This window comes from Pholcus phalangioides, unplaced genomic scaffold, assembly GCF_987345545.1.
Source record: "Pholcus phalangioides strain wild (caught in Gottingen) unplaced genomic scaffold, Ppha-v1.0 ptg000032l_1, whole genome shotgun sequence".
In the NCBI taxonomy this organism is placed as follows: domain Eukaryota; kingdom Metazoa; phylum Arthropoda; class Arachnida; order Araneae; family Pholcidae; genus Pholcus; species Pholcus phalangioides.
The window spans coordinates 598,517-615,374 of NW_028301622.1; the positions used below are offsets into that span (position 1 = coordinate 598,517).

At 35.7% G+C, this 16,858-nt stretch overlaps 1 protein-coding gene across 6 annotated transcripts in view; it reads left to right on the forward strand.

The window, feature by feature from the left end:
- Nucleotides 1–16,858, forward strand: part of LOC149066112 (uncharacterized) — a 61,257-nt gene that overhangs the window by 8,027 nt on the left and 36,372 nt on the right. For all 6 annotated transcript variants that reach the window (XM_089253260.1, XM_089253258.1, XM_089253261.1 and 3 more), the window contains 7 exons: nt 1,744–1,880; nt 2,643–2,772; nt 2,864–2,932; nt 3,621–3,724; nt 8,368–8,452; nt 10,536–10,703; nt 14,518–14,601. In XM_089253260.1, coding sequence (XP_089109386.1) covers nt 1,744–1,880; nt 2,643–2,772; nt 2,864–2,932; nt 3,621–3,724; nt 8,368–8,452; nt 10,536–10,703; nt 14,518–14,601 — 777 coding nt within the window. The remainder of the gene's footprint in view (nt 1–1,743; nt 1,881–2,642; nt 2,773–2,863; nt 2,933–3,620; nt 3,725–8,367; nt 8,453–10,535; nt 10,704–14,517; nt 14,602–16,858) is intronic.

The window sequence follows — 16,858 nt, forward strand, 5'->3', positions numbered from 1 at the left end:
TGAGTAATTCTGATAGTAATTAGCACAAAAATTAAGCTCATGATGTGGCTGTTTCATGTTAGCGCCTGCATCCATTTCGACAAAAATGATTGTTAGCAGAGGCGAAAAAAATCACAAAAAAAATCTTTGTCCAGCAATGGCTGCAAGGAAATCGAAAATCTGGCAGTTGTCAGTCACATTGTCCAGCAGCAGTTGTAAGGAAATAGAAAATCTGGTATGATTGTCCAGCAACAGTTGACTATGAAATCAAGAATCTGATTTGTACGTGCAGCAGTAGTTGGCAAAAAATTGAGAAATCGAGAATCTGGTATAGTTGTCTAGCAATAGATGGTGAAGAAATCGAGACTCTGGTGTAATTGGCCACCAACAGTCTGTGAAGGAATCAAGAATATGATGTAAATGTCCAGCAAAAGTTGGTGTTCCTTTTGCGCCTGAGTGGTGCAGTAGTAACATGCTTGTCTACCACCATGAAGGTTGCTGTAAGGAGCACAGGTTTGATTCTGAGGAAGAACACAAGTAAGTTCTTTTACTCTAACAATCCTGAGGTGATAGATGATGCTTTCATTTCCAACCTAACTCATTCGGTAGTAAATTACAGTATGGTGACATGACCAGAGTTGGTGTGTGGTAATGTAGTAGCAATAGTTGGTGAAGAAATTGAGTTGTCCACAAATATTTCTCTAGTAAACTGAGAATCTGGTTTAATTGTTTACCAATGGTTTGCAAAGATCAAGCATTTGGTATAAACGTTCAGCAATAGTTGAATAAATCAAGAATCTAGTATCTTGTCCACCGATAGTTTGCGATGAAATCAAGAACCTGGTGTAATCGTCCAGCAATAGTTGGCAGAAAAATCAGGATTCTGATATAATTATCCACCACTGGTTGGTGAAGAAATCTAGAATCTGTTATAATTGTCTGCCAATAGTTTGCAAAAATCAAAATTCTGGCATAATCATCCAGTAATAGCTGGTGAAGAAATCAAGAATCTGGTATAATTTTCCAGTGACAGTTGGCAAAAAAGAAAAAATTGAGATTTTGGTATAATCATTCAGCAATAGTTGATGAAGAAATTGAGAATCTTGTTCAATTTGCCAGCAATAGAATGAAACGATGAACCTCTCCTCTAATTATACAAAGTACAGATGACTGGATACCAAGTGATAATTGGAAAGAAAAGTCACATTACTTTGTTTGGAATCGAACCACTAACCTCACACTTTCCAAGCGGGTGCTATACCATTAAGCTACAGAGGTTAGACATTTTCTTTTTCTTTGATGAAGAAATTGAGAATCTGATTTAACTGTCCAGCAACAGTTGGCAAAGAAATCAAGAATCTGGTAGCCTATAATTGTTAGGCAAAATCACCCTTCCCAGTCTCATTCAGCAGTGTTTGCATAACTGGCTATTTTCATTCCTCGTAGATACTGTATGGTATATTCAGACATAGTCCAATCATTTATTGCAGTGGGACAACACAGTAGAGCCTTAATCGTCAACCTTCTCCCCTACCTGGTGAGGTAATTAAATGTAAAAAGACATATATAGCTATAGTTCTCTACACTATAGTACTCCACTATTTTGTGCTTAGAACAACTGTGATGTAACCAAAATGACTTGAGTATGCCTCTCAGTCTGACATGGATTTATGTAAATTTCTGGTCATCGGTTCACAAAACATTATTATTATTATTGCTAAGATTTGTAAATGCTCTTAAATTATTTAATTTTACATTTTACAGAAAACTGCTCAGTTGTTTCTCGAAGAAGCTCAGAAACTTTCACAGTCTTCTGATGATTTGAGTCCTGAAGCCAAGTTAAACCTTAAGCTCTTCATTTTTGATCTCACTTCCTTTGTAGAAGGACTAAAAGCTCAGGGGTGAGTAATTTCTTTTATAAGTTAAAATATCCACTAAATTATTCTGTGGAGCCACGGGTAACAAAAGTTTGAGAACCACTGTTCTCGTAAACAGAGATGGACTAGAAATTCTGGGGGGGGGGGGCACAAAATGATGATTTTACCCCGCCTCTCCATATCTCCACCCATGACTGCCCTACACCCTTTGCAACTGCTGAAAATAGGAATAGTGCCCACTTCATTAAAAAAAAAGATATGATATTTTAAAGAGTGTTTGTGATTTCCACCATGCCGTGGAAGGGGTTGAGTAGTAGTAGTTAATGCACATGTCTGTGTCCAGTTGCTGCTGCCTATCTTCTCAGTTGGAAGCAGGTATGTAGGGAGCGCAGAACACACATGACATGAATTTCCAGGTACCTAAGGCTTAAAAGGTTTGGAACTGGCAGCTCTAGGGGAGCTTAATCCAGTGTAAAGAATTTGTGTAAGTCGGGGTATTGCTACACAAATATTTTATTTCAAAATTACAGTGATAATATTGATGATGTTGGGTAATAATCTTCTTGATATTTTGTGTTATGAAAAGAATTTACAGTTTGATGTATAATCCTTTGCTTGTATTAATGCGTTAAATCAAAGATCTATTATATTTGAATGTAAAGATGCCTTTTGCACTGGTCAAAATTTTGTCTCGAGCTGTCCCTGGTAATCAGTGTGTTGTGTATCACAAAATGAAGATTATAGGTTCTGTATTTGTGATATTTCCCCCAATCTTTGTTTACCAAGGTATCTTTTCCCCATCAACCGTATGGAAGGAGTTCATATTGACACAGCTAGACTCATCAATGCCATGGTGTACGAAACGCAGGAGGATTATGAGAAATTGATATCGAGACTTAGACATATTCCTGTTCAGGTTAGCAGAAAATGAGTTTTAATTTCACATTATGATAATTTTTTTTTGACTGGTTTTGGGAAATATTGTTTTTTTTTTTTTTTTTTTCCAGATTGAAGAGTTAATTTCTTTGTTGAAGGAGGGAATAAAGTTGAAAATGACGAATCACAAAGTCTCTATGGCAAGTTTTTGTTTGCATTTGATTCTTAATCCTTTTAACTGCAAAAATGTTCATATTTGTTTTTCAGTCTCATTATTTCTTCAGTGAAGGAAAAATTGCACAGTAGAACCTCACTATAAGGGACTTCGTTTATAACGACTAGCTAAAAATAACTGTAAAGATTGTGAAATTTTTATCTGATGAGTTTTTAAAAACTTGTTTAAGTATCTAAAAAGTATTTAAAAAGTATCAACTTGTTTAATCATTTCCAAGCAAGCTATTCGCCAGTGAAAGTGAATTAAGTAATCACCCTGTATAATTAACACTTTACAGCTAACTACTGTACTTTCATTGATGTGCAACCTGTAGCATTACACTCCTATAAGAATTATTTGTTACAAACTGGATTTTCATTATAGCGGACAATATTCAGGCCCTATTAGTTTGTTATAACGAGGTTCTATATTTATTGATGATCCTTCTGTGAATCGCTGTATTAATCACTGGCAATTGGTAAAACTCGTATTGAATTTTTTCCCCTCCAAAACTGACTCGCATATAAACAAACTTCCTCTATATAGGCATGAGTTTTTGAACAAAAAACTCAGTTTATACATGAGCATATTCTGTAGTTCGTTTTTTTGTCTGTTCATTGTTCATAATTTTATGTTAGCTGAAAGTTGATCTTGGTTTTATTCTACTTTTACAGAAAAATGTTTTGAATCAGTTTGACCAGCTGGAGACTGATGTTGAAGATTCACCGTTTTATAAACCTATTTTAATGATGCCCGATAGCATTGTTGCATCAGTGAAGTAAGATTATTCTGGGGTTGTATTACAAACTAATTGCAGTTCTTCTGATACTTGTGTAATTTTTAGTCAGATATTCAGCCTTATACAGTTGATGCTCATTATAATGACTCCCATCGTTCCATTCAAAATGGAAAAATTTCAATCAATTAAATCAATGAATTATTTTGTTAGATCAAATGGTCTTTATATTGAAAAGAAAACATGTAAGATACTTGTTGTATGAAAACATTTGGGACTTATCCTACCAGTAGTTACGATGAAATGTTCACTATAACATGGAGTTGTTAATAACTCGTAATAACTTTATAATAATTTGTTTTATCTAACTTGACTGTATTTATATATATCATGACAAATAGTGAGTTTCCATGAATTTCGATGAATCCGATTTTTTTTCAGCTAAGGAACTATATGAGTATCAAAATTGGACATTCCTCTAACACCATTGGTTAATGTCATCATGAGATTTTTAGATGAAACTGACTGTAACGAACAGAACAGAATTGAAACTTTTACTACTGGTCTTGGTAAACTGAATCTAGGAAAAACTCCACTTTTAGATAGACTCGTCTCTAACAGACTTGATTTTCTGAGATTGGTCACTTACTATGCATTCGAAACACTCTTCCTAGTTTTTTTTGTGATGTGAAGGCTTCCAATAATATTTTATACTGGTTCTGTTTGGTGCAGTCAGTTCCATCTATCTCCTGATGAGAACGAACCACAAGTACGAGTATTGGAGAAATGTCAAGTTGATGCCTAAACTCTCAATGACCCATTAGCCAGAGCAGTCATTCCTTAAATGACAGCTACAAAAAAATCTAATCAGCCACTTGTCTGGAATTCGTTTGAATAACTTATTAATACGGCTCAAGAGCAATTTAATTAGAAACAGCTGGCAGTATATGAAACCAAGACATTATTGACTGCCCTTGACCGACACGGACATGACATAAGCAGCGCTCCGGCAGTGGCAAATGAGTGCTGCTCATGGGAGCAGTCATAGTTTAAGACATTATGAACAAGACGCCAGATCTGATTGTGGATAAATTATTAAAGCCATGGCTCGGTTGCTCCATCTCAAAAGTTGTGCAGGTGCTGGGATTTTCATGTGCCACAGTTTCAAGAGTATATCATGAGTACATCAATTCTGGTAAAAGGATCCCTACCATGGCCAACTGCTGTATACATGAGCATGTGGATGAGTGAGGTCAATGTCGGCTAGCTTGCAGGCAACAGCAGATAGACGGGCCATAGTCCTTGCCTAGAAAAATTTCTGCCATCACAAGGCAAATGGATATGCTATCTGTTACTAGACAGGTATTTCTGATTCAATTGCTCTTGAGTGTATTTCGTCGCATCTAGGCACCTAAAAATAACTGAAATGGTAACATTGTATGTATGTAAGTGTGTTGAAGTTAGATTGTGTTTTTCAACTTCGAGGCCAGAATAAGAAACAATCCTCCATTTGAGAAAAGCTCCACAGATAGCAGGCAGACCTCCAACATAATACGTACATAGCGCCCGCTACTTTTATTTCCAGTATGGAAGACGTGGCAGCACCTCTCGAAAACAAAACAAGCATAACTCTGATATCATAAATAGGTGAGGATCACAAAACATTCACTGATTCATTAAATATTTCCCAGAGGAATGTTTACAATAGGGTTAATTAACCAGATGTGCTCCTTTTTTGATGCCATTTCAAGCATTCTCCAAAGTTTTATAAGAATTTCCTTTTTGTCCTTTTCAGTTTCCAGAATTTGTTTTCTCTTTTTTCCCTGCAGAAAATTTTTTTCACTCTGAAATATACATCTAGTTTTTTTTCCTTCCAAGCAGTTTTAAACCTTTTGATCTGTTGACATAGAAATTCCCAGAATACAAGAGCCCAAGGTGCTTCCAAGCAGGGCAAATGCTGCATTCTAATTATGGACCAGCTTACTCCAGGAATGAAAAGTCCAAAACATAGCTCTGAAAGAACAAAACCGCAACATCAATATTAAAAATGTCATTGTTTGCTCATTAACAGCTAATGCTACTTCTCCCATTCAGAAATACGGAAAATAGGATGCAAACAACAATAAATGCGGATTCGTGTGGGGGGGGGGATCGCCTCCGGTAAAAAAACAACGCTCTTCCCTCCCAAAAAAACCTTCTGAAGGTAGAGAAAGAAAATCTCCTTCCTTGCTCCAGGCAAAATAATAAATCTGACCAGGCTCTGTAAACAATGCTTTATTTACTTTTATTAGAGGGTAACAGATCATAATTTGTTTTTTTTTTCTTTTAAAAAAAGAGGTTCTGTTTTAGTTGGAAAGAATTAATGTGATGGTGGTTTTTTGTCAGTATAGTGGCGTCATCTGTGTTGTGAAAAATGGGAGAAAAGTGATGTCACCAAGGGTGCGCGTGCAGACATCCTCCTTTCTTAGTTTTCGAACCTGGTACCCCTAATTTGCGAGGAATGTGCATATAAAGAAAGTTTACAGATTGTGCTACTTGGTATTGTTAGGACAGGCAGCATTTTAACAAAGTTTACATTCCTACATATACTAGATATAATAGAGGAATTTAGTACTTCGTGAGATTCATGGTAATGAGTGATGAACCAATACGTCACTTATTGAAAAGTATAAAATTAAAACGTATATTAAAATATGTCACATTCAAATATTGAAAAGTATATTGAAATACATCACTTATTTTTCCTTCATAATTTTTTCCCCGGCAGAAAAGTACTTAAAAGTACTTAGGTAACATTCAATTTATGCATGTGAAACCAACAGAAGGGATACTTTGGCAAAAATGACATTTGGCAACGGTAGAATGAAATTTGAATGGTGTGTTTTTTTAGTTCAGCAATGGATATATTTAAATTGATTACAGAAAAATTCTGCTATCTGCTGTAGGTGGAGTAAACTCACAACGAAGGTTGCTGGTCGAGTCTTGCTCCAAATCATTGGTTTTTTTTTTCTCCCTTTAATCTTTTTTTTGATGCACTTTGATTTTTTTCTTAATAATTTTTTCCCCAGCAGTGGTTTCCTCAGCATGCCGCTGTGGTGGTTGAGTGGTTATAGTTATGGACTCGCGATGCGAGGATCCGGGTTCGAACCCCACAGTGGTGGTCGGCTGAAGTTGGTTTTCTGTGGTTCCCAACTTCAAGGTGCAAATGCGAGCCGATCTCCCCGTTAAAAAGTCTCGTCACAGAGAGCAACAGTCCTACAACGATAAATCATTCAATCATAACACTTCACTCATAGTTAGAAAAACTGGTGGCAGATGGCAGCACTACACATAACAAGCATTACAGAGAAACAAAAAACTTCACGTCAGGTTTCACTACACGTACACGCACATTCCCGCGGGCCTCCAAAAAATGGCTCGGGGATCCATGATGTTCTTAAGTCAGCCACCTCGTTGGGCAATTTGCCTGTTGTGGCATTGTATTTGTGTTTGTATTTGTATTAAAAGTACTTAAAAAAAGTACTTAGCTTAATTCAATTTATGCATGTGAAACCAACAGAAGGGATACTTTTTTGAGGATTTATCAGACAATCTTTGAGAGTATTTTTTCTTTGAGAAACAAATTTCCCCAAATTTTTTTTTCAGCATATTTACATGGTCAGAGGCTGACATTTGTATAACTTTAAATTTTTATAGAAACCTTAATTTCCTGCGAATAAAACTTGGAGATTCAAATTTCACGACTTTGAAAAAAAATTGTTCATCATACAATCTGCAGAACAGATGCACCAGCAATGAAATTTCAGGAAATGAAAGAAGTTTTCTATCATGTTTTTTTGTGGAAAAAAATCTAGATTTTTTTTACTGGAAAATTAGAATTTTTTATATATTTAGAAAATTATTTTTGAAATTATATATTTCATTGAAAATTATTTTTCATAAACTTATTTTTTTTTAAATATTTCTCTTCCAATCTCTCAATGAAAAAAAAAATGCAGTTTTATAATAGAGAATGGTATTTAATTTGCATCAAGCATTTCAAATTTTTTTTTAATGTATAAAAATTTATTACTGTATTACAGTCGACGCTTGCTATAACAACCCCCCATCGAAAATGAACATTATATTGGGTGGTTGTTGTATCAAGCTGTAACCATATAGGATGTTTTATATCATTTCAAAGCATTTGGGACTTCTACCGGTCGATGTAATGAAATTTTTGCTATAACATGGTGTCATTATAACGAGCATAGACTGTATTAAAAAAATTATGCAATCAATATGCATTGTTCCATATATGTATGCTTTCAAGCAGCTCCAATATAGCATTAACTGAAAAGCACCTAGCGACTTATTTGGCAGAACTCAGCTTCGCCAAAAGCTCCGCCCCTCATTACGTTTTGCTATCTTCGTTACCAATAGCAACCAATTGTGCATGCTAATTCCCCTAGTGCACAAAAGAGGGTAAACACTGTATTTATGCAACCGGGCACGTTGGGAGAAATTAAATAGATTTACACTGATCCTTCAGGAACACTTCAATATCTCTCTGAGATGGGGAGTGGGTGCTTGTCCGATCCTTCAATATCAATTTCTGTACTCCCAGTTGCAGCGTCCTGCAGAAATGTTTTTTCCCCTTGTGCACTTATCTCTTTTAAGTTTCTAATTATTATTATTCTCTCCAGGGAAGAAATTGCTAATGATGTCAAGAAAATTATCAAGGAAGATTTTTTTCCAGCTTTTCAGAAACTTAGAAAATTTCTGGAAGAGGTATTATATATGCATTTTTCTAAATGTTTCACTTTGATCATTAAATTTCTTTTGTGAAAAGTATTTATCAAAAGATTTCGGTAAATGGAAAAATATGGAAATTAAATTTTTCTTATGTGAAATATTTACAGCCATTGTAAAAAGATTCTTATATGTATTTTTTACTGTCACTGGGAGATGGCAAGAGTAGCATTCAACCGTCCTCCTGTGCAGGGCAGATCTTACCAGAAGCAGAGGCGAATTTGTGTTTTTGCTGCCTGGCTATACAAAATTTTCCGCCCTTTATCCATTCTAGTCTAATTTTCTTCACCACTCATTCTTCAAATTGGCCACCCTGGTCTATAGCCTGCTTCCACCATAAATATGCCCTTGACTCTAAGTCACTCTTTCGTAACTCATATGCTTTCACGCTCTATAAGACACTCTTTTCGTCTCTTGCTCACTAGGTCATTCTCATGCTTACACTCTCTCCAGGTTATGCGGTTATACTTTCGGTTGCTCACTAATGTGTTTTCTTGCTCTCTAGGTTACTCTAATACTTTATCACTCAATAGGTTACTCTTTTGGGGTCTCACTCACCTAGACTCTCTTTAGGTCATTCTTTGGTTGCTAACTCTGATGGGAGTCCTCGCTCTCATGACATTCTTGCACCATATGCTCTCATTATTTCTTTCTGTCATGGGAACTGATGCCATGTTTATGGACAATAATGCAAAAGTTAACACAGTTTGTGTTGTCGAGCATTGTATTCAGTCTGAAATTCTGACTCATATGGAACAGCCATCCATTTTTTTTACTTGAACCTGATACAGAATATATAACATATCCATGGAAACATTCAGCTGCTCTCCATGACCTTTCACAAAGCCTCTCTGAGCTGTAAACAAGTCTTTCGCTTGAATGGACCCTGATACTGCAAAATGCCACTGATAATAATATTATTAGTATGGATCGGCGCTGTCGAGCCTGTGTATCCAGCACAGGGGGTCATATCCCATATTAGCCTACCTTCTCCATTGAACTTTTTGTGGCAATATGATTGTTCTTTTTTATGCCAGGTATTCAATTTTGGATTTTCTTGGTAATTTCACCAGTGTGTCCTTGGCTTCTGTATAAATTCCAACAAAAAAGAATTAAAACATTTGTTTTTATAAGCATTTTTTATTTTGTTGCTTAACTTTTGAGCATTAGTGTAGTTCTCTTCCACTACAGGATGGCTTGATGTTTTATATGTTGGACACATTGGAACTATGGATTTCCAAGTACATCCATCCTTCTGGAAGGTTTGAAATCACATAAGTGTGGGAACTAGAGTACATCTGGTTCTTTTGGTTCAGGTATTTGCTGGGTGCAGGGGTGCACCAAATATGGAAAATAAGTGAATAAATTTAACCATTAGCTTTTGTATTGAACACAGTGAGAGAGGCCGTGTGCAGAAGATATAGAAGAGATTGTCAAAAGGGGGGGGGGGCAATCTCTAAGATATTGTGCTCTAACGGAAGAAAATATCAGTCTTTTTTCTTTAGTTTAATAGTAGAGTATGCGCCTGTGTGCAGTGAGAAGATGGTGGTTTGATTCCTTGCAGAAGCATGTGAATTTTCTTTTCAAAATTCATCTTCGTCTTTGCTTGGTATTCAGTATTCAGTCTTTCGTACTTTGTATGAACAGCAGAGAGTGTCATCTCTTTTCACTCTAAATGAATAATATTGTTTTTTATTTCGTTCAAATATGAAATTCCTTTTAGAAGCAAACTTTTTCAAAATTTTGGCAATTTTTTTTTTGGAAGAGGGAATTATTGAGAATGGCTCTTCCTAATTTTTACATTCTTCACAGTTCTCTTGCCTTTTTCCTGAGCATTTGATGAAGTATTTTGTTGTTAGCAAAGACACTTCATTGTATGCAGCACATCACGAATTAACATACAAATTTCTGTGTCTTAAAGTGCTTCTGATATTGCTGAAAGTTATCAAAAATTGTAGTTTCATAGATCCTGGGTTTGTAGAAAATATATTGCACAGGAGATTTCAAACATTTCAGCTGTAGGAAAGTTTTTGACTCATCAAAGTTTGTCTGTATTTACTAGGAATATTACAGTCACCTCAGAAGTGAAATCGGAGTATCAAGCTTACCAAATGGAAAACGTTTTTACGAAATGTGTCTGAAGTTTCATCTGGGGTTTGATATCACTCCCGAAGAAGTTCATCGAATAGGGCTTGCAGAAGTTGAAAGGATTGGAGTGAAGATGAGGAAGGTAATGTAATGTCTGCTATTCTCAGTATTTCATATTCATGGTATTACCAATAGGTAATTCCTTAACCGTTTGTCTTGGAAGAAACTTTCAGTTACAAAAATAATGTTTCAAATGCTAAAATGGACATCATCCTAGAAGCTGTTAAAGTAAAAAAATTAGACAAGTTTGCTTTAAGTTAATAAAAGTCGAATTAAGTTTCCTAGAGAGTAATATACAACATCTGACGATAAAGTTCGGTGAATAGTCCTGTAACATTAACGTAGATGAAATGTTAACAAAAGTTACCTTACTGTCCTTCGAAATAGTCACCTCCCATTACTATGCACCGCTGAGATCTCCTATACATGTCCTGGAAACTTTGTAAGAAGTCTTCTTTTGGGATGGAGTTCAAAAGCCTCGTCACGTTTTGTTGAATGTCAGGAATATCGTCAAATCTCTTTCCTTTCAAAGCGAGTTTGAGTCGTGGGAATAAGAAGAAGTCTGGAGGATTGAAATCTGGCGAGTATGGGGGAATGTTCAATTTGCACCACCCCCCCTTTTTTGCCAGGAACTGTTTGACGATATTGGCTGTGTGAGGGCGAGCATTGTCGTGAACAAGAAACCATGAACCTTGTTGTGCATACTGAGGTCGCACCTTGCGTAGACGTTTCATGAAACGGGTCGAAATTTCAATGTACCTTGCAGCATTCATCGTCGTTCCCTCAGGTAGAAATTCCTTGTGGATAATGCTTTGACTATCAAAAAAGGTGATTAGCATCGTTTTGATGCATGATTTTTCTGCTGTGACCTTTTTCCGACGAAGTGATGCAAGAGAACGCCATTCCATGCTTTGCCGTTTCGTTTCAGGGTCGTACCTCAGACACCAGGACTCATCCTCAGTGACAATACAGTTCAAGAAATTTGGTGTTGCATCCACCGTTTCAACAAAATCCTGTGAAGCCTGTAAACGTGCCTGCTTCTGATCGTCATTCAAGTGATGTGGCACAAGACGACAACACGCCTTTCACATCCCTAAATTCTAAACAATGCACTAAACAAGCACTTTGTAAAACAAGTCTTTCATGGAACACAAACGACGCTCAACTGAACAACAGTGGTCAACACCTGCTGCTACGCATGTGCAGTGTTTTGCTTCACCAGTGTTGCCAGATCGGCCGTTCTGACTTCATTCACCGAACTTTATTGTCAGAGGTTGTATGTCATATCTAGCTGCTCTTGATTACTCATGCTTATACATGCCAGCCTTGGAACCAAGCATCTCTGTAGTGGCAATGCTCATCGCCGTAGGGTGGGGGGGGGGAATTTAAAAGAATTTGGAGGTGGGGGGGGGGAGGCAGTCCTTCCCAAAAAGATTTTTTTCTCATGACTTTTTTTTTAAAATGCAAATCAATTTTCTTCAACTGTAGAAAAAAATTATTAATCTGACATTCTATATCAAACTATCAGTAACACCTGGCATTGCCCAGGTTTTCTTCATATATTGGGAGCATTAAAAAAGTGACAGACCATTGTTTGGGAACTAATGTAACCAAAGTAAACATTTCGGATGCCATGGAATTCCAAAAGGCTGGACAGTTTTTGACCCTATCGGGCATTTGCCCAACTCTAAAAAACTTCCAAAGTAGCCTATCATCTAAGTTGGGACTTGTTTGATACAAATATAATGAGAAATTGTAGATTTTTATAGAGAGCATACACATAGACAGACACACAGAAAATCAATTTATATATATAGATGTAGTTTTTCATTTTACAGCACCATCCGTGAGTGAAATTTGAAATTACTTTTATTCATAAAAAAATCTCTAAGCCACAATAAGTTATCTTCTTGCAAACCACACCTTTTTATATCAATTGGTTGATTTGTATAAATTTGATATTTATTCTTGGCTTGATATTTATTTTTTGGAGATGTTGTCTTTGCTTGATGTCATTTTTTACTCGGTAGGAAGATGGAATTCAAAGAAATCCTTGAACAAAAGAAGTTTCTAAAAAAAAACAGACTTCCAGAGCTTTTCACAATTTTCTATAGTGTTGTATTTTATGGTAGAAATCTGTAGAAACTACTGAAATTATGTAGTAATTGGGAAGTATGCACACTGTTTACCAGTTGTAGTGAATTCACTCCCCTTCCTATTCTCAGGTTGATTCATCAAAAGAGAAATTATTTGAAATTATTTACTCTCCATTGTTGATACAAGGTGATACACAGTTAAAAAAAAAGCCATTCTGTTGCATTTCATCCCAATGGGAAGGTAGAAAACACATCTCTCTCTTTTGTTATTAAACTTTGAGCAAAAGCTGGCTCCGTCCAATGGCATTCGATCTGACAGGTTGAAGGGGGAACAGAAAACATGTTCGTGAAAAAATCCTGCTTACAGAGATCGCTGGGCTTGGCATAGATAAATAAATATGAGGAAAGATATTGATTCTTCAATGCTCCCACTTGTTCTAGTTTTTCTACTTTTTGGTAAAATTCCCTACTTTTGTGATAGTTTCGAGATTTTGTCCTACTTTTGTGATAGTTTCGAGATTTTGTCCTACTTTTGTGATAGTTTAGAGATTTTGTCCTATTTTTGTGATAGTTTCGAGATTTTGTCCTACTTTTGTGATAGTTTCGAGATTTTGTCCTACTTTTGTGATAGTTTCGAGATTTTGTTTTACTTTTGTCCTGCTTTCTAGATTTTGTCATACTTTTGTCCTGCTTTCTAGATTTTGTCATACTTTTGTCCTGCTTTCTAGATTTTGTCATACTTTTGTCCTGCTTTCTAGATTTTGTCATACTTTTGTCCTGCTTTCTAGATTTTGTCATACTTTTGTCCTGCTTTCTAGATTTTGTCCCACTTTCCCACTAAATCTTGTTAGCAAAATTGTCACCTTGACTTATTTATATTGAACCTTGTAATTTTTACACGTTTTGCACTGTGCTTTTGGAAGTGGTCCCAAAGGAGCGCCATTCTTAAAAAACTTACATGTCTTCATAATTTGCTTGGCATCGAGGAAAAGAGTTGACAGACTGGACTTTGGAAGACTAATAAAGAAAAAGAATGTAGTATATTGTGAGGAGAGACAGAAAAAAGAACTATCTGTGGTGGCTTGTACACCGTTTTGGCCAAAAAGGGTTTTTGTAACCAATTCATTTCTGTCATTTTGCTTTAGATCGAGTCAATCTTACAGGATACTGAAATAGTGCTATGAAAAAAAATAATTAATTAAAAATTTTTTTAAAAATAAATTTGTTTTTTTATCATAAGGCTATGATTACGTCTTACATTTTCTAATTTTTTGAGTGGGAGCTCTGCTTCCATGATTTGAACCTTGATCATGGCAGTTATATTCAGAGGGGAACCTGGCCCTTTCTGAAGTTTGTGCAATGTGCAAAGAGAATTGCTATAAACTTCCACCAGAAAAGATCCCAGAAGCATGGTGGGAGACTCTTTGAACTACTGACCAGAAATGGAACCTCTTGTTTAAAAATTTCCTTGCTGGTCTTTTAAACTGTCATAGCCTGTCATCACATTTACATTGTAAGGGAGTTCAGCACATCATTCAAGGACAACACATAGCATGTGTGGGGATGTACCTCAACATGTTGAGTATTGATTTGAGGTATTTGAATTTTAGGAGAATCAAAACTCCCACCATGCAAAAAGTTCTGCTTGCCTGATAACATTGAGCCAATAACATGCCATATATTCATAATTATTTGTCTTATTGTATTTAGGCAATATTATGATGAAAATAGAACTTCTACTGTGAATTTAATTTGGATAAAAATTCTAGTATACTTTTCAGACTATTGCTTTCTCTATAGATTATAAAAAACCTAGGATTCGATATGTCAACTAAAGATTTTGGCGAAAAACTGATGAGTAAAGATAATTTCTTCACCAATGAGGTAAATGGTTTTCACCCTTTTCTTTAATGATTTTTTCCTCTTTTAATTGAATATTTTTAATTTATTATTCATATAACCAGTATGTTTTTCCGCTGCACAAATTAAAATAAAAAAATCCTGTTGATACAGAAATGGTTTATATAAACCTCTGAAGAGGTTCTTAAAGTGTGTGATGTGCAGGTTCCTAATGCATAGAAAAAAAAACCAGACTTTACTTCACTGATTTTTGTCCTAGTTTTACTAGTGTCCCTATTATACATAAAATGATTAAAATATACTTATTTATTTTCACAGTTGTAAAGGATAAATTATGTCACATTTTATAGAACTGTGATAGCCTCTGAAGAATGCAACACATTCCGCTACTTCATTTCTCAATATAAAAATTCCAATTATGAATCAATGTCAGAATATGTCTGGCCTGCCAAAGTTTTTTCTTTTGGTTTTTTTTTGGCTTGCTGCTAAAAAAGTTTTCCCATCACTGGCCTAGCCTCTCTGAGGGTCGAGTAGTCATAGTGACATACCCGCTTGTTGAGGACCTGGATTCAAACCCCTCTGGCGCCACAGTGGTGGTAGACTGAAGTTGGTTTTCTATGGTTCGCAACTTTGAGTCAATCTTCCTGTTAAAAATTCTTGCCATAGAGAGCAACAGGCCTACAACGATACAAATATTCAATTATTGCACTTTATTCACAGTTTGAGATATAGATGGCAGCACTCAAATCAGACACTGCTCTAGATACACACTCAGACTGTTAGGTACACACACTCACTCGATAATAAATTGCCAATAGTGATAGGAATGGAGTTGTGCTCAGTTTGAAAGAAAGAAAGGCTATATAGCCTAGAGTGGCTCTTTTTCAGGAAATAAATTCACTAGTCAATAATTGTCAATAAAGTTAGACTAGAATAGGAGGAGAGGAGGACGCAACCCTGCATAAATCTGTTTTTGCTCCTGAATGAGAGTCAGTAGGCAGGGGAGGGGGGTGTCCTGAATGAGAAAATGGGCGAGGGCACAAGAAGAAAATAGGGTTCAAAGGGAGCCATATAGGTAAAAAAAAGTTTGAAGTACTGTTATAGACAATTTAGATGTCTACAAAAAACGTTTGCGATTAGAAATGACAGCTGTGAATAATGTACCAAAGGGGGAAAAGAAATGCATTACTGATATAAGAAATGTGTTGAAGCTGACAGAAAAATCAAGTACAAATGGGTACTTAAAATGAAAGTCCACTATATAGGATGAATGTGACATGTTCTGCCAAAGAAAGGAGGGTAATAGACAAGCCCAAGTGGAACATGAAATGCCCTACTAACCCTGTCCTATCCCTAACCATTTTTGAGTTATGGTGGATAATTGATTATTATGAAAAAAAAGTGTCCGGGAAAACCCTCCTCCTTGATTTTGTGAAATTTCTTTGGAAAAAAAGTCCTACATGCTAACTAAGCACATATTTGAAAAAAATCAGAAAACATCCTATAAAGTGGCAACAATTTTACTGAAATATCTAAATTTAATGGCAAGCTACAAACGCTGAAGATTAGCAAAGTGCAAAATCAAATGTTGCCAAAATCTCTACCATCATCTATTCTTGCAAAACACACTTTTAGCTACAATCGGTCAAATTTACCAAAACCTTTTCCATTGCACCAGCTTTTGAAAGCGCCTATAATAAACTATGTCAGTGATCTAGTTCAGGAGAAATTTAGTCTTTAGTTTGAAATACATCATGAAAATCTGTGCGTTTTGCGAAGTAATTTTAGTAGGTTTTTTTGGCAACAATTTTCGATTTTTCACTTCACCAATCTCTCAGCACTTGAAGCTCTCCATTAAATACAGATATCTTGTAGATAGAGGTAATGTCACCTTGTAGGATTTTTTCTGAAAAATCAAATTGTCACCAAAATCTATAACTACCAATTCTGAATTTGATTCGCAATTTATTCCGAATGCCCAAAAAATTCAGTGATGTATTGCCAATAAAAGGCAAAATTTTTCTTGAACCTGAACACTGATATGGTTTATTGTAGGCTATTTTTGAAAGCTGCGAACAAGTTTTTTTTGTAAATTTGACCGATTGTAGCTAGAAGAGTGTTTGTGGTATTGGTAATTGAAAATTTTGTTGTCAATTTGATTTTCAACTTGCCAATCTTTCAGCACTTTTACCATTAAAAATCCAGGTATTCTGATGGAATTGGTGTCACTTCATAGGATTTTTACTGCTCTTTCCAAATGTGAGCTTAGTTTGTGCATATC